The 19,100-nt window shown below is 39.5% G+C and overlaps 1 protein-coding gene and 1 long non-coding RNA gene across 2 annotated transcripts in view; one reads left to right on the forward strand and one right to left on the reverse strand.

Moving 5' to 3' along the window:
• Positions 1-19,100, reverse strand: part of DCHS2 (dachsous cadherin-related 2) — a 193,207-nt gene that overhangs the window by 59,073 nt on the left and 115,034 nt on the right. The window contains exon 3 of the mRNA XM_035698787.2: positions 7,346-7,577. Within this exon, the coding sequence (XP_035554680.2) occupies positions 7,346-7,577 (232 nt within the window). The remainder of the gene's footprint in view (positions 1-7,345; positions 7,578-19,100) is intronic.
• On the forward strand, positions 9,790-18,577 carry LOC118350692 (uncharacterized). The gene is made up of 3 exons (XR_004804954.2): positions 9,790-9,834; positions 12,509-12,598; positions 18,173-18,577. It is a non-coding gene; the product is annotated as an uncharacterized LOC118350692 (long non-coding RNA).

Raw genomic sequence — 19,100 nt, forward strand, 5'->3', positions numbered from 1 at the left:
TCATATCTTTGTTCTACTGACAAGAACATCCTTATGATGGGAAAGGTCCATCAGGCTATTTTAATTTGATACCACTAAACATTAAAATGATCTCATTTCCTTCTTTAAAAATCAATGCTCATTTATAAATTCTTCCAGATATGATTTTGCTTTCTCTATAGTGTGCCTAGAATGGAAAGGTAGGCTGGACATAAAGCCTCAAGTATTCAAGTCTTGTGGTAATTATGCTTTCCACTATAACCTGATAATTGGCATTCAGTTTGCTACATCAAACTAAAACTCATTACTAAAATGAGTTTGCTTAAGGTAAGTGTGATGATAGGAGGAAGAGGAAGAGGAGGAAGGAGAACAAGGAGAAGGGGGAGGAGGAAGAAAGAGTATAAAAAGAAGAGGAAGGGGCAGCCCAGGTGGCTCAGCGGTTTAGTGCCACCTTCAGCCCAGGGCATGATCCTGGAGACCCGGGATCGAGTCCCACATCAGGCTCCCTGCATGGAGCCTGCTTCTCCCTCTGCCTGTGTCTCTGCCTCTCTCTCTCTCATGTTTCTCATGAATAAATAAATAAAATCTTTTTTTAAAAAAAAGAAGAGGAGGGAGAGAAGTGGTAGCTGGTATAAGGAACAAGTGAACACATGAAAAAGAAGAATTCTTGGGTCTGCAACCATGGTGGGAAGCAGGGCAGGTCATGAAAAGGTCTGGTGGCCCTTAACAAAGATTTGGTCTTCAGCCAAAGAGCTGTGGGAAGTCACTGAAACATTTTAGGTAGGGGAATGAAATGACCAAATCTGTCTCTATATTTGAGCAAGGTCCATTTTATGTCTCTATATATGAATTCTTTAGGCCTCTTTTGAGCAGTGACTACTTTTTTGACTTAAAAAATATATATTTATTTATTTATTCATGAGAGACACAGAGAGAGAGGCAGAGACACAGGCAGAAGGAGAGGCAGTCTCCATGCAGGGAGCTGGACACAGGACGCCATCCTGAGTCTTCAGGATCACACCCTGGGCTGAAGGTGGCGCTAAACTGCTGAGCCATCAGGGCTGCCCTCAATCTAACATTTTTAAATAAACTGAGGCATCTATTAAAAGTTGAGGGATTAGGGGTGCCTGGGTGGTGCAGTTGGTTAAACATCTGACTCTTGGTTTTGGCTCAGGTTGTGTCTCAGAGTTGTGGATCAAGTCTCATGCCAGGCTTTGCTCAGAGTCTGCTTGAAACTCTCTCTCTCTCTCTCTCTGACCTTCCCCACCACTTGGATGCTCTTTCTTACTCTTTCAAATAAATAAATCTTAAAAAAAGTTGGAGGAACCAGAAAATATTATATATAGCTCTATAATATATATTTCTTATACATATGCATACTTATATATAATAATAAGATGGTCAATAAAATGAATAGCTCTGTTTGCCTATGTATTTATCAGCTTAGGATTTATGGCATTATATTTTCATATTTTAAAGTACAGTGATTATTTGGCTCTCATTTTTCATGATATTTGCAAATTATCATTAACCACCAGTGCAGGGACAAACTTTAACTTTAGAAAAATAGACATTGATTCACTTACTGGCTATTCATGAGCTTGGTTATTTTATGCTTGATTACTGAGTGTTTGGATTTGTACATCCAATTATAATGTGCAATAATGTTTTGCCTAAGTTCTTAATCTTGTCACTTCTCATTTAAATGGAGGAAAGTATTAGAATGAAATATTTTTTAATTGACAGACTAATAAAAGAACTTAAAGACAAAGGTCCTCTCTTAATTAAAACCTAATATACATGTGATTGTACTAATTAAACAATACTGACTTTCAGAATCCAATCTCCTGAAAAAGCTGAGATGCTCTTAGCTAAGGTGATTATTCATAGTCAGAAAGCAGCCTGTGGGTCATTACTAGAATTATAAGCTATGATATAGTTAAGAACAAGCATAAGCACAAGGGGTGCCTGGATGGCTCAGTTGGTTAAGCATCCAGCTCTTGATCTCAGCTCAGGTCTTGATCTCAGGGTCCTGAGTCCAAGCTCTACACTGGGCTCTGTGCTGGGTATGGAGCCTACTTCGAACAAACAACCAACCATACAATCTTGACCATCACCAAACATGAAGTCTATAAGTGTGGCTTTCTCAAAAATAGAGATGGATTAAGAAAAAAAAAAACAACTATGGGATATCTATACCAATTTCTTATTGGTCATTGGCATTTATGATGTCTTTTTTATATTCAGTTTGTGAGAATATAGGAACTTATTCAGTAAATAGGTGACATTATGCTATTTATATCACACACAAATCTGGGTTGCTAAATTGGAGTGGCTGAAAGGAATGGAATTTGAAAATTTGAAAATTTTGTCTCATATTGGTAATGAAAAGGATTCATAAGAAAAACATACCCATTTTGGAAGATTCCACCAAATTCTATGTAGTCAGTTAAAAAGAGCATATAAACCAGGAGATAATTTGGTATTTCAAAAAGGCTTACACAAGAAGTCACAATGAGAGATCACTTTTCTATCTTACTCAATTGAGACAATGAAACCTATATTTATCTTAGCTTTGTGTTTAGTTTAAAAGGAAAAAAGGCATAATAATGGAAAGAGCCTTGAAATAGAACTCTAAGAAGTCAATTCAAGTGTCAGGTTTGTTACTGTGACTCGGCAAGTCACTAAGACTCTTAGGGCCTTTATTCTCTTAATTTGGAGATGGGCACAAAAGCATCGGCTTCATTTATGCCATAAATTGATGTAAGGCCCACACAGGCAATATATGGAAAAGATATTGAAAGGTGTTGTCATCTGAGACAGAGCAATACAGGGACAGATGACGGGTCTAGGAGAGGGTTTAAGTTCAATTCTGCCGTTTACTCACCGTGTATCCTCAGGCAAGTCAGTAAATCCCTTTCAGCCTTGATTCCTTCCTCCACTATATCAGGGAGCTGAATTATAAGGTCCCCGAGAATCTGTGATCTTATACTGAAAAAATCAGTAAGAAAACTCTCTAAAATGCTTTTGTTTCCTATAAATCAGCGCATACTGATTAGGTGTTCGTGATTAATTTTAGTCTCTGTCGTACAAATAAAAGGAAGTCATTATTTTTTTGGCATGAGTAGGCTCACATCCCTTATGAAATGAGATGTGGTTTTAATTTATTAGCTACATATCTGAATGTTCTAAATGTAGGAAAGTGGCAATCATGGAGAATTATGAGAATCATTACATGATATGAAATGTGAGCTTAAAACTAACATTAGAAAAAGATCTGCCCTTGAAATGAAGAAAAACAAAGTCTGTGCTACATTACTCACAGCCTATGTTAAAATCCACGCACCCTGTACAAACAAAAGATTACAACCAAACACAGAGGCATAGCTGCCTTTAACTCACTCGGTTACCCTTTTAATTACTTGTTCTTCTGTAATGCTAAAGTTGGATTTTGTGTACACCACAACTAAACATAGATCAGACAATAGGCAAGGCAACATAAGCTTTTGTTGTAAGTTGTATGAGAATGGGAATTTTTATCTGTCTTACTGGCTGATGTATCCCAAATACTTAAAACAGTGCCTGGTACATAATAGGTATCAAATAAATATGTTTTGAAAAGATGAGTTTGCTTCCATTTTCTTCTTTTGATAGATAAACTACACTCTTTGAAACTTTAATGGACTTCTCTTTATATCATTAACTTGCTTCTATAAAAAGAGGTAAACCAGAAGAACTTAACCAAAGGCAGTTTTAGCAAAAGAAGTAGTTGGGCTACTGTAAATGACCAACACAAATGTTTGAAATCTGACACCCTAAAGTAATCTGGCTTAGCAGTAACGTTTGCTTCAGTGTAAAATTACTAAGCAAATAGGACAAACACAAAAGCTAAAGGACTACACTTTTCATGCTACTGAAGAGAACACTTCAAACAATGGAAGAAAAAAATCTACATACAATTCATAAAATAGGATTAAAGACATAAAAAGAGCTATTAATAAGTAGGACTTTTGTGTTTCCTTTTTTTAAAACTCAAAACAGTGTGGTCTGCCTCGTGCCCACATCAAAGGAACCCAACTAACTGAGAATAGGAGAAATGAAGGCTCAGTTCAATATCTCTCTCCTGGTGCCCAAGCACATTTTACAAAAATGTTCTTTGAACCAACAACAAACTTAGAAAACCAGAAACAGAACAGGAAGATAAACCCACAAGAGAAAACAATCATGACATCACCACACCCCCTTCCAGTTTTCTCCAAAACATTTTTCTTACCAGATGAACACAGAAAGTCAAAGAGCTCTATTTTTAAAGTTTTAGTCTTGGTTGTGACACAAAGAGATCAATGGGCAATCTTTTGCCTTCAGTAAAACATGAGGCTAAACACAAAGTGTGTTAGCTTATAAAAGAGCATGTCTGATATAAGAAGCAACAAAATGAAAGGATGGATGAACCAGTGAGGAAATGAGTAAATGTCTCTAAGAGAGATTTTTAGAGTAATTCAGGAAGAAGTGACAATGTACAAATTAGCTCATGAATTCTCAAGTCTTCTCATATAATATAAAACTACACAGATATACACCTATATATAAGTACAGGTGTATTTAGTATACTTAGTATATGTATCTAGAAAAGTGCTAGCCAGGTGGGAAGAGTCTTGGGAGAATTTTGACAAAAAGCGGGGGTAGGCCATAGCATTACCTACCACACTGTGATGGAGAAAGAAGATTTTAAATGAAATTTTGCTCTGTGTTATCAATGACACTCCCTTGCAGTTTCTTTAGAATATGTAGTAAGGCTTTAAATCACTTTTTAATTATTTCTAGATGTCATTTATTCATTCATTCTACAAATATATATTGATAGAAGCAATTTCTAGATACTGCATTTATACTGGCAGCCTCAGTGAAAACAGACCTTATGGCAAAAGCATGAAAGTCCAGCTTAATATAGGTTACAGCAATAACAACAGCAACACACACAGATTCAGAAGAGGAAAACTGTATTCCAATCCCATATTCCTTGTTCTACTCTTCAAGACATCAATAGTTAAATTAGTTTTTATGGCATGGCCTAGAAGCCTATTATGTACAATATTAAAAAAATGCATTCGGAGTTGTGGTCAGCCAACAGATAAACTTGAATTCAACTGTTCAAGTTGAAGACTGCCTGTTCACTAGGCAACTTTTTCCCACAGCTAGTCGTGATGCTGTTCAATTCTCTTCTAAAGGTTAAAGTAAAGCATTACCAGGCCTCATGAATTTCTCATGAGTTGTGATTAAGCGCAACCAAATTCTAAGCACTGTTAGAAAAATGTCTTCAACCTAAATGAACCGGCATCAAAACTGCCAACAATAATACCCCAAGGCTACTTCCATTACGAATTTGGTCTTTGCTTTAAAAAAAAAAAATACTGTGATACTTCCCTAGATAATGACCCACGTAAAGCGTTCTCCTTGATTAACAATGGCATTTGTCTTATAGCCTGTGCCAGGAATGGAAGCCTGTGGCTTTATTGAAGCCAGTGCAGCAGCAAGAGATCTCTTCTAAAAACAGAACACAGTACTGCTCATTCTTCAAGACCTTCCAGGAAAAACTAGACGATGAGCATGTTGATGTCTTTTAAAAACAATCTACTAAATGTTTTTAGATCCTGTGCCCTGATCACTGGCTGACCTATATATTTTTGGCAATGCTAGCGTCCTAGAGGGCCTGACAATTTGACAAGCAGTTTAGATGGATTTTGAAAAAGCCAAGATAAGCAGACTAATTTCCTAAAAAAAAGTATTTTCTTCTGATCTTTGAAATGCTAAAGGAGCCATGTCAGTGGATTATTTTGAGCAAGGGAAGGTCTGCCTTATTAAGACTGCCATTGTAAACAACTAATCCCCCAGCCAGTCACACACACCACATGTAAGTATATTTTCCAAGCAAGAAGCAAAGACTCTCCATCTACCAGGGATGGATGGGAAGCCAAACTAAGTTGGCAGATTAGATTTGCTATGTAAATTATTGTTTGTTGCTAGTGAATATGGTTGTTGCAAAGGGTATTGTGAAGATCCAATAAAGACAATGTACAGAAAATGTCTATTGTAGCACCTGACATTATCTTCATCACCGTAGAAGTGCATTTTACCCATGCTCAAGTCAGGTGCTTTAAGAAGAAATAAAATGTCAAAGAGATATCTGCACTCCCATGTTCACAGCAGCCAAGTTGCGGAAACAACTTAAATGTCCAACAACAGATGAACAGATAAAGAAAATATGGTACATACCTACATCAGAATAGTATTTGGCCTTAAAACTGAAGGAAATCCTGCAAAATGCAACAGTATGGATGAATCTGGAAGATATTATGTTGAGTGAAAGAAGCCAGTAACAGAAGCACAAATACTACATTATTCCACTTACATGAGGTCTCTGAAATAGTCAAAATCATAAAATCAGAGAGTTGAATGGTGGTTGCAACAGGCTGGCAAGGAGGGAGAGAGAGATGGGGAAATTGCTAACCAATGGGCATGAAGTTTCAATTAAGCAAGAAGAGTAAGCTCTAGAGATTGTACGTTGTACTGTAACAACAATAATGCACTGTATGCTTAAACATTTGTTACGTGTTCTTACTACAATAAAGTAAAATTAAATTAAAAATTTGTAAAAGGAGAAATGCAAAAGAAAAAAATTTGTTTTGTTTTGTTTTTTTAAGCATCGTTTTGGGACCAGATAGCTCCAATATCTCAAAAGTACTACAAGATAATACTATATACTTGAGATTTTAGATTTTCTTGTGATCAAGTATTTCAAACATTACTTTGTTAACCAGTAAGAAGGGGGTGATAACCTCCTAAATTTTTATTATTTCCAAAAGACTCAGTTTATCCACTGGACTTCTTTGGCAGATATGCAATTACCATATTAGAGAAGTAAAAGGAGCTTTAGATATCTTATCTATTCATACACTGAAATCATGGCCATCATCCTCGGATGGCAAGATCATATGAACCGAGTGAATGGACATTTGCAAAATAAATATTACTGGCCAGCTGCTTCTCATAATTTACTGCCTTTAATCCTCACAAAATCTTGCAACATAGGGATTGATAGCACTGCTTTTAAGGTGAAGAGACTGAAGCCAATAAAGATTATAAGACCAGTAGGAAACAAGGCTTGAACTCAGATCCATGTCTCATGTAACCACAAAGCCTTGGTTCTTTACAATACACCTTGCTGCCTTCTGGAAGGTGAAGTGAGTCCTGCAACATCCCTGCTAAAAACAAAATAAAACAAAACAACAAAACAATTTTTGCCAGTTTTCTGGCTGTTACACAGAATCTGTTGATTTCAGAGGAAAGCTGTTCCAAGAGCACACACCTGTAGTAGAGTCGATGGTAAAAAGGGATGACAGGTGTCCAGGAATGAGCTCATAAGCCACTGTTCCATATATCCCAGAATCCCTGTCAGTGGCAAGAACATTGATGATCTCGGTGCCTGGCTGGGTCTGGCCACTAATGCTCGTCACGTAGGTTGACGGATTAAAGACAGGTTCATTATCATTCACATCCTCCATTTCCACACGAACAAAAGCTTGGGCACTTAGTCCACCCTGTTGGATAAATGAGAAATGATTACAAATGGATTTCTCCTGAACACTAAAATGTAGAATAATTCAAAGATCCTAGAACAGAATTTTAAAAGAACAACAAAGATATATATTCATTTTACTTTTAACCTTGAGATATGCGTTCACGTGTATCCGTCCGTGCTTCAGCACTGATTCTTAAACATGAATGAGGTTATCACTTAAAACTCCTATGAGGCAATAAATAATTTCAGACTACAGGCCAACGATATTCAAGGCGTTTTTATTTTGTCCAAAGAGAAAAAAAAAACAACACTTTTATCCCTGGGATAATTTTTAACTGCTAAAGAAGAAAGGTAAGGAAATTTCAGAGCAAGATGTAATTCAGAAAAGGTTGTCAGTGAAAGTCTCACTTAGGAATAGTAAAGATTGACGTATATGAGGGAGCTAGACTTCAGTAATCTGGAGGAAAAGCATAACAGATAGAGGAAAGAGCAAGTGCAAAGGCCCTGAGACAAGAGCACATTGTACGTCCCAGGCCTCTTCGGGAAACAGCAAGGAAGCCAATGGGGTGATGTTAGGATGGCAAGGGCAGGTCATGGAGGGCTCTATGGGTCTCTCAAAAAAGGACCTATTGGAGGGTTTTGAACAAAGGAGTGGCTTGAATTGACTTAAATTTTCACTGTTACTCTAGCTGCACCATTCAGAATAAACTGACGGGCAGCAAAGGGTGGAAGGAGGGCAACCAGTTAGGACCTTATTAGAATCATCAAGTCTGGAGCAGATGGTGGCAATGAAGGTAATTATCCTAAATATCTGGTATCAGATTTGTTTTGGAATTCTGAATTTTTTAAGTTTTAGAAAGATAATAGAGGGCATAAAGGAGTAGTGGTGGTGGTAGCAGTAGTAGCAGTAGTAGTGGTGAGAAGTAGATCCCATACTGTTTATTTTGTGTTGCCTCCAACTAAAAATCAGAGGAAGGGGAGAGAATACAATAGAAGAAAATAATCCTCTGCAATTTTTACTTTTCTAAAGTAAAACATGTGTTCCTACTTTACAGCACCATTTTCCATTTCTGTCTGGTGCATTTGGATACTTTCATCTTTGACAAAAATCCTTGGTAAGTCACAACAGCCTGGGCTTACTCACTCACTTGCCTCTCTCTCCCACTCTCTCTTTTTCTCTTCCTCCCTCCTTCCCTCCCTCCCACTCTCCATTACTGTTCAGGGATGCACTGAGCAAAGAGGAAGAAGGATTCTGCAGAAGAAAGCTTTGGCAGGAGATCAAGGGGGAAGCTCATGCTCACAGGGAGGGCGGGCAGAAAGAGAGTATCCTCTGGGATGAGGTTAACAACAAACCTGCAGATGGCTCTCAGGCTCTGAGGTCCCAAGTACCCTAGGTACTGGGGACTAAAAAACCATTGGGAAATACACCTTCAAAAATAGAGTGGTTTTCCATGTTCTGAGTTGGATAACACGCCAGGGCCATGTCAATTAGCAAATAGAACAGGAGAAATGGAGGCTGGCTACGACTGCGATGAAAATAAGGCAAGTGCCCCACTACCCTCCCCTTCTCCCCTCCCTGCCTTGTGCTTATAAAACAACCTGGGGCTGTGTCTGTCGCAGCCCTGCATGACCTGCAGGTCCACGGTGGAGGGCAGCAAGAGGGGCTGCCGGCTGATGGTCAACAGATGGAGTCCCACATGGCACCTGACAGAGGCCCCGCTGGTTCTCCAACCTGCCTTCCTTCTCCCTTGTTTTCCTCTGGCCTTTCCTTTCCCCTTGCTTTAATACTTCTCCTCGGGTTCCAGAAGTAAGCTCAGTTTGAGGAGGGGGTGAGAAAGCAGGTGGGAGAAGTGATGAGAAAGTGGGGAAGATGTGAAGAAATGGGTATTGCTCCACTTAGGATCTTTAAGAACAAAGATGTTAATTTCTAGGCTGTCCATGAAAATCCTCAATCAGGCAACGCTGCCAAAAACACGTAAAATGTTAGATGGACAACATGAAAAACGTATCCTCATGAAACAGTGAATCTTTCTGCAGGAAAATTATCATAGATCTCAGGTTTCCTGTTGTAGGAATTCAATTTTCATGTCATCTGTTGAATTCACCAGTGGTGGTGCTTTTCTCTCATAACAACCATTTGTGAATGTGTATTAAGTGTATTTTGTGTATCTTCTCCTTCTATTGTTCTAATTCCCCCTTTTAAAGACTTTTATGTTTTCTATCATTTTTACAGATAAGAAAACCAAAGCACAGAGAAACTAAGTGACTTGCCCAAGGTAAATGAGACTGTTCATTGCAGATCTGGAAATGGACCAGAGAGCTCTCCGTCCCCAAAATTCCTTGTGACTTCTTTTAAATTAGACTTTTTAAAGTATTGTGATGAGATAAATTCTACCTTTCATGAAAGGCTTGTTTAAACACAATGGTAAGGGCGATGTCAACCACGGACTCAGTCTTCGAGGAAAAAAGGAAGGCAGAGTCCATGGACTTAAAATCTATGCGACAAACACTGTACAACTGGGTTTACAGCACAGCGGAACAATCTGGAGCCAAATGATCTGGGTCTAATGCCTGCCCTGCCTGCATCTGGGATGATAGACTGGAGAAAATCAGATAGTCTGGGCCACCTCTTCTGCAAAGCAGGAGACCTGTCACCTTGCAGGCCTGTTACTGGAAGGAGGGATATAATATGTATGAAAGTACTCATAATGGTTAATCACTATCAATAATAAGATTTCATAGACTCATTTTTCTAAACACTTGGGGCCAGATAGATTTGTCTTGGAATGTTTCAAGTTTTAGAAAGGCAAGATAGTGTGTCTACTTAGTCAGGTCTGGGGCAGTACTGCATAACCAAACACTTGATATCCTGCAGCAAAATGTATGAATAGACACATTTAGAGGGATTTCAAAAAACATGGATAGCTTTTTGTCAGTCCAAATCAGGTTTCTCTCCAAATGAGGCTTTAAAACTTTCCATCTTGAGAGGATGTTGAATTAGGTCAATTCTAATGCCCGTTCCAGGTTTCTGTTTTAATCAACTACGATGGTACTATCTGCCCCTTCTTATTATTTCTTTTACAATTGGAATCTTATAAAATTGTGTTGTATAATTCTCTCTTCATGCAGGGCTATCATCAATCTCTCTGCCATCTTTAGTTTATACCAAAATGGTTTAAGTCATTACTTTTGATTGCTAATATAATATTTGTATAGATGGAAATAAGTAGCTCAATAAAATAAAACAAACTTGCCATCTGAGAGCTTTGGGGGCTTCAGAACTACAGATAGGGAATCGTGGATCTTCATGATTCAGATATATAGGCACAGAGTAGGAACACTAAGTGGAGAGAAACCTCAGTGCTGAAGGAATCCTTGAGATGGGTCCTCAAGAAACAATCCGGACTTTGGATCTCCAGCTGGTGTGCAATTCCAAGAGTCTGGAGGAGCCTTCTGAAATTGGGAGATATGGACCCAACATTCGAGATGCTAAAGTCTGGCTGCCATCTGGGTATCAAGGAGGGCCTGGTATGGTCCCTTCCAATAAGGTTCAAGGGAAGTCTTTGTTGTTAGTGATTCCAATTCAGAAAGCTGGGAAAATACTGGAAAAGTTAGTTCAAAGAGTTATAGACAGATTTTTGAGCAAACTAGAGGAGTTCAGGATCCAGTCCACTTTAGAGATGGATAACAAAACCTTAAAGAGAAATGAACAGAAACAGAATCTGGCCAGTGAAGCTATAGCCAGTCAAATCCTTCTCTTGCTTTACTTCTGCTTCTTCTCTATAAAAATCTTCCCCCAGCTCCTGAGGGTGAAGTGCTGCTAACCACTTCGAATTAGGTGCTACCAGATTCAAATTGATTTTTAAAACTCTTTAAAGAAATTTTAAACTCTTTAAAGAAATTGACAAACAGAAACAGGTGAAAATAATACCCTGGAAAATGTAATAGCATTTAAACAAATCCTCTGAGAAGTTGTAAGAAGAGTCAGCACACTAGTGTGGATGGAGAGGGGGATGGGTGAGTCCAGGGAGAGGTCCGGCAGGGTCTACAGAAATGCCTGGAGATTCAGGGGATCCCTGGGTGGCGCAGCGGTTTGGCGCCTGCCTTTGGCCCAGGGCGCGATCCTGGAGACCCGGGATCGAATCCCACGTCGGGCTCCCAGTGCATGGGGCCTGCTTCTCCCTCTGCCTGTGTCTCTGCCTCTCTCTCTCTCTGTCTCTTTGTTCTGTACATCAGTGGATTCAATCAGTAAAAAATGTGGCAGGTACACCTCCATACTAATTTATTTTACTTTTACTATATTAATGTATTATCCATATTAAAACATCACAAAAATGGAGTTTCAAATGATAAAATTCAAAGTTCTGTTTTCTTCCCAAATCCTTAAATTAAGGACACTATTGTTGTCCTTAATGAAGGGGCATGATCAAATCTAGGTGTCATCGATATCTGAGGTAGTAGTCAAAAGTTGTGTCTTGGGGCGCCTGGGTGACACAGTCGGTTGAGCATCTGACTCCTGATTTCAGCTTAGGTTGTGAACTCAGGGTTGTGGTATCAAGCCCTGTGTAGGTTCTGGGCTCAGCAGGGAGTTTGCTTGGGATTCTCTCTCTCTCCCTTTGCCCCTCCCATCCACGTTCTCTCTCTCTCTCTCCCTCTCAACATAAATAAATAAATCCTTTAAAAAATGTGCCTTAAAAATGAATAAAGGGGTTCCTTAGTCCAAAAGTTGATGAAATACTGAATTAACCAAGTCAAATAGGTCCTGTGCCTCAGGATTTCTCCCAGAGGCTTCCTTATGCCCATTTCTAGAGGGGTAAGTTTTAAGGTGTTTCACATTCTTATTTGACCACCGAACCTTCTATGGAAGGAGCACATCTGGAGACAAGTATCTCACACAACACAGTGTGCAGAAAGCTAATCTGAACTGATTTTTCTTCATTTCTCTCATAGTGTTCACCTCCCAAGTCTCTGTAGCTAATCTTCTGTCAAGACTATCCTGATAATGCAGCCTCTAAGTCATGCTGAGTCAGAACTAACCAGGTAAGCTACTTACAGACCTGGCCCTTAGAAACTGTGTGATAGTAAATGTTTGTTATTTTAAGCTGCTACGTTTGGAACAGGTAATATACCCCATAAAGTCTATCCCTGAGTATTTCTTAACTTTGTCTTATTCTTTCTCATTCTATCAACAAGTCGTGGTTTGTTTTGACACAATTTTAATCACTTAATTTTTTAAATTATAGTAAGAAAGAAGAGTCTGTCACTATAGTTTTAAAGATTAAGTGATTAAGGATATCTAGGTGGTTTAGTTGGTTAAGCATCTGACTCTTCCTTTGACTCAAGTCCTTATCTCACAGGTCCTGGGATGGAGACCTGTGTGGGGCTCTGTGCTCAGTGGGGAGTCTGCTTGAAATTCTCTCTTCTCCCTCTGCCCCTTTCACTTGTGCTCTCTAAAATAAATAAATAAATCTTTAAAGATTAGGTGATTAAAACTAAAATGGGAATGGGAATTACCTCAGATCGGAGGTGGGGGGGGTGGGTGAAATAGGTGATGGGAATTGAGGAGTGCACTTGTTGTGATGAGCACTGGTTGTTGTATGGAAGTGTTGAATCACTATATCGTACACCTGAAACTAATATTACAAGGTTAACTAACTGAAATTTAAATAGAAACTTTTGAAAAATATATAGTAAGAGACTCTTAATCAATCTACCTGAATTCCAATCCCCTCAAGTTGGGAGTAGTTTGGGAAAGCACCAAGCTTGAAAACATATTGGAAGCTGGTTGTCTAGGGAAATCAGCAGATCTGAAAAAGTTTCTGCCATTATTTTTATTTCTATTTTAGCCATTGTCTGCCATTCATTGTCTCTGTTCTTGCCTTCTAGGCCTTCTCAGGCTCTTAACAGTAGAATATTAATATCTCATAGTTCTTGTGGGCTGCAGTTTTCTTTGTTAATACATTTTTGTAAGAGTTCATAATTCAGTGAGCAGAAGTGAAGGGAAATGAAAGTCCAATTTGTTAAGGAAAACAAACAGAACAAAACAGTAAGCTGCGGGGTCACCAAAGTCAAGAGAAGCAGCATCCAAAGAATCATTTCAAGTTCACTGAGAATTCGAATAAATGAAAATAAAGAAAGAATTTCAGGATGTGGCACACGAGAAATCATGTTCTATTAGAGAGAGTTTTACTAGAGAGGTTGGTTGGGAAGAATGGATCAAAGAAAGACTGCAAAGTGAGGAAAGGAGAGACAACTATTTTAAGTTGATTTGCTGTCAAAAAAGAGGAACAAAATGGTTTTCTAAAAAGGTACATGAAATTTAAAAAGAGATTATTTTTTAAAGATAAAAACCATTATTATTCTTTGAATGCTTCTGGGTGACATTCAATAGATTTTCAGGTATTGGGATCCCTGGGTGGCTTAGTAGGCAGTGCCTGCCTTTGGCCCAGGGCATGATCCTAGAGTCCTGGGATCAAGTCCCACATCAGGCTCCCTTGCATGGAGCCTGCTTCTCCCTCTGCCTGTGTCTCTGCCTCTCTCTCTCTCTCTCTCTCTCTCTGTCTGTCTCTCATGAATAAATAAATAAAATCTTTAAAAAAATTTTTCAGGTATCGGTGATGCAGGAAAAAGAGAAAATATTTACAAAAGTGATGCCCTTAGGAAGGCTATACTGGGTGGGACACCAAACATTAGATTTGTTTTTGATGAAAACAGACATCTTTAACAAGGTAATAGGAAAGAAAGCAAGGAATGTGAGCTGATACTAGGCAGGAAGGTCAGGATTTGTCCCTCAAGCAATTATATGGTAGTATTTTATTTTATTTTATTTATTTTATTTATTTTATTTTTATTTATTCATGAGAGACACAGAGAGGTAGAGACTTAGGCAGAGGGAGAAGCAGGCTCCCTATAGGGAGCCTGATGCTGGATTTGATCCAGGACCCCAGGATCATGACCCGAGCCAAAGGCTGAAGCTCAACCACTGAGCCCCCCAGGCATCCCTAAATCTCTAATTTTGTTCTTCTTCAAAAGTATCTTGCCTTGCGGCATCTGGGTAGCTCAATCAATTAAGCATCTGACTCTTGGTTTCTGCTCAGGTCAGGATCTCAGGGTTGTTAGACTGAGCCACCCAGGTTCCCCCATGGTAGTATATTTTTAAAACTGGTAGGCAATCAGTTTGAGATATAGTTCAGACAATCTAGCTAGAAAACAGGAGCAACTGGGTGGCAGCTTATTCCTGAAATTGGGGTGGGGGGTAATCAGTGAAACATAAGATAGAACAAAAGCAGCTGAATATTGGAAAGTGAGATAACATAATCTAGTAAAATTAAATGGATGCACCCTAAGTTTCAGTTATGCAGGATGAGTAAGCTCTGGAGGTCTCATGTACAGCATGGTGATTATAACTAATATTACTGTATGTATACATGAAATTTGCTGAGATTAGATAGATCTTAGGTGTTCTCACCACTCACTATGTGAGGTGATGGACATGCTAATTATCTTGACTATGGTAATCCTTTCATAGTGTATGCATATATCAAATTATGGCTTTGGGGCACCTGGGCAGTCCAGTAGGTTGAGCCTCAGACTCTTCATTTCAGCTCAGGCCATAATCTCAGGGTCATGAGATCAAGCCCAGCATTGGGCTCCACACTCAGTGGGGAGTCTACTTAAGTTTATCTCTCTTTTCTCTCTGCCCCTTCCCCGCCCCGCCCCCCAGCTTGCATGACTGTGTGCGCTCTCTCTGCTCTCTTTCTCTCTCTCAAGTAAATAATAGATCTTTTTTTTAATTTTTTCTTTTAGAATCAATATGGCTTTGAATTTCAAACCAGAAAGCTTCCTCTACTTTATTTTATTTTTTTTAAAGATTTTATTTATTTATGATAGAGAGAGAGAGAGGCAGAGACACAGGCAGAGGGAAAAGCAGGCTCCATGCAGGGAGCCTGACGTGGGACTCGATTCCAGGTCTCCAGGATCATGCCCTGGGCTGAAGGCAGGCGCTAAACCGCCGAGCCACCCAGGGATCCTCTAAATCTTTTTTTTTTTTTTTTAAGAAAACATGATATTATACACCTGGATGTATATGATTTTTATTTATCAATTATACTTCAATAAAGCCAATGAAAAGATGAGTGTGTGCTTTCACTCTGCAAGTTTGCTTCTAGAGATCTATCTGCATTAGACGTAACTGTGCAGTACAACTTCCATAGCCAAGTTTTATCATGTATATATAATGGTGAAGGGCTAACTCAATTTACTTTCTATATTGCTAGTCTGATGCTACCCTCCCCTAAGCCTGCAAAGGCAAGATAGAATTGAAATAGCTTATCTCAGACACACATTTCAACTCCTGAATTCAGATGTCACAAAAAATAGAGATAGAATGTTAATAAATACATACCAAAAAGAGAGATTCATTTGGTAAAAATGAATGGGAAAAGGAAACAAGGAATTAGAGATAAGCACGGAATAATTAAACTATAGCACTTTATTGTGAAAAACCACTTGCTTTCCAATGTAATCCAATTGTTTCCATTATGCAATTTTATAGTATTCTCATGGCTTCCATCTATGAGATAAACAGCAGCAGCAGTAGCAGCAAAAAAATAGATTATTTCAGAAGTAATACCAGTAGAATAGGAGAAGTGATTAAGTTAAAAAATATTGACAGTCATCACAAGGATAAATAGAGCAGCAGCAAAGAAGCCCAGAACATCTAGGTATTTCATAAGAAAAAAATTTTCTATCGATAGATAACAATCTCCTAGTGACCACCAGCAAATGGGTTCCTAGCAGTTTTCTTCCAAAGAGCTTTCAGGATATATAGTAGAAAGGAAAAAGTATCAGAGGAAAGACCATAGATTATGAGGGTAATTATGTAAAGTTAAAGGTCTTCTGTTAAGATGCAGTTCATTGTTTTGAATAAATTCATTATGACCTAGAATCCAACATTCTGAACCTAAAATATCTTGTCTGAGTTCATTTATTCTTCAAATCCAAGCTAGATTGTTATCATCATTATTACCAGTCTTTTTGATTAGGGACATATGCTACTAGTAGATATTGCACAGAATAATTATGACAGATGCAGGCTTCACCCTGTAGAAATGCACAGTTCATCACAGAGGAAATTTATAAAGATTATGCAGGCAACAGTATAAATACTGCACACTGGATAATACATATATACACAGATGTACACACACGCTCACATAAGCACTATGTTGCTTGCCCTTGTATTTTCTGAGGCAATCAGAGGAACGTTGGAGACAATATTAAGTACAAACAAACTGCATAGTAAGCTGTTAAATGCTTATGATTGGGATGGAGGTGGGACAAATTTTGTAGTTTGTCTTTAAAAATGCATCACCAGGCCTGCCCCGGTGAGGATCCACTTCTTGGTGGGCTGCACATGCAGCTCCCTCCTTGGGTGTTCCTGTGCGGCTTCAGACCCACATTATGGTCAAAAAGGAGAAAAGGCCACTATAAGGGGAAGAAAATGTCCAAGAGCTGGGGAAGGAGGAGACCTTGAAGCTCTGATAGGCCACCTCCAGACATGAGATACTAAACACTCAAATTGTAGAAATGCACATTCCCCACCTTCACCAACATTGAAAGTGTTTTTCTCTGATCATCCTGAGAAAGATGAATTGGCCATATTCCCTACATAGATCTTTGGGTCTTTCATTTGGCAACTAAGGTCTGAGACCAAGTCAAACCAACGAGGGGTCCTTTAAGTCAAAGTGGGTATCAGATGGTAACCTGGAAGACATTGTTAATTCTTTTTTTGGTGTTTTCCAGGAGGGTACATGGGATTACATCTATCACTATGACATGCATGACTTTAATCTGGATGCATTAACATGGAGCAAGCTGTCCCATGAGGAACAGGGTCCACACCCAAATTGGGCTGCCAAATTTCTGTCACTCCATAGGGGAGCATAACCATGAATGGAGGCTATTGGAAACAGTCAACAAAGGTGGACAAACACACCCTGAATTCAGATACGCTCCACTAAAGTCTGAGGAAGGAAAAAAGGCAAATGGGTATGGATTCAGATTATCCCCTGGGGAATATAGTTTACTCCTAAATCTAGCATTTTGATAGCCGTGGTCTGAATGCCTCAAACACTGCTTTTGGGGGATGTCCATAGTAAGAAAGAAGAAGAGTCTGGAAGTATACTTCTTTGATGAGTCATACTTCTATAACACCACAAAGAGCCTCTGGTTTGCAAGAACAGCTAAAGGGACTGGGTCAGAGAAGAAAAAAACATAAACAAGGCAAAAAAAAAAAAAAAGTGAAAAAGTAGAGCAGTGAAAGTGATAATGAGCAGGAATGTGGGGAAGCCGCACCCAGGAGTCCCTAGGTGGTCAGAAAGGTCATCACAGAGGATGGGGCAATGATTAGCATTGAACAAATGCTCTCTGCCCCAGGTGGCAGGAAGAAGGAAGATGGTTCTGATGAAGCCAGTAGCCTTGACAGAGCTGAGTCCTTACACCAACGCCATGCTGACCAAGAAGCATGAGCTGCTCTATTGTTTACGGGGGCATGTCTGAAACAGGTGACTGCCAGTTTATCCTGAATGATTTGTACTACTTTGAACCCCACAGGATGGAAAAATGGAAGACATTAATACAGATGGATTCACAAACTCAAGAGCACCCAAAGGAGATAAATTTGGAAGAGGGCACAGATGAGGTAAAAAATGCAGATGAAGATGAGGAGGACGATGACATCAGAGAGGAAAGTGGGGAGGAAGATGAAATGGAAGAGCACTCACATTTGGCGTCTGATGAAAAGTATGTGGGCCACCTGCCCAGGACCTAGCAGTAGTGGGTGAGGCTTGCAAGGCACCACATGGAGCCTAACACAACTGACAACAAAATGCTGAAAGGAGCCCAGGCCATGACAAAAACTGTCTTTGATTACTTAAGATGCTACGCTGGAACAAAAGTGAAAGTGGATAGTGAATTCTCTCAGTATCACTGGGTGCTATTTCCAATACACTGAGTAAAACAAGGGAGCTGCAAAGGTTGTCTTTTCCAGAGCCTTAAGTATACCAAAAGCTCTGGTGAGCCCTACGCCTTCCTCTAGGAGGGGACTCTGCACCAGGGTGGTGTATGAGCCCTGTCCTTGGTGCTCCGATGCTTTGACACTGGGCCTTGCCAATCCTGGAAGATTGCCTAGGATCAGGTGAGCATGCTTTTCCAATGCAAATCCATCAATCTGGAGCCCCAACCCCAACCAGATCCTTTATTGGGCTTTCACCTCTCCAGGCCACTACTTACCTGCCCTAATTACTCCAAGGGAGCTAGAGATGGCCTCTAGGCCCCAGGGTTCATTGAAAGTACTCAAACTAGCCAATCCCAAATCACCCTATTCTGCTTTTCTCATTCCTTCCCTTGCCCACAGTTCCCCCCCTCTCCCGTCCCCTCACCTACCTCAGTGCTTTCCATTGTGCACATACCCAGCCCCACCCCATGGGGTGGTGTATGACACCTCCTCCACCCCCTGCCCCATCTTGGAATTTATGAGCAC

This window comes from Canis lupus, chromosome 15, assembly GCF_003254725.2.
Source record: "Canis lupus dingo isolate Sandy chromosome 15, ASM325472v2, whole genome shotgun sequence".
In the NCBI taxonomy this organism is placed as follows: Eukaryota; Metazoa; Chordata; class Mammalia; order Carnivora; family Canidae; genus Canis; species Canis lupus.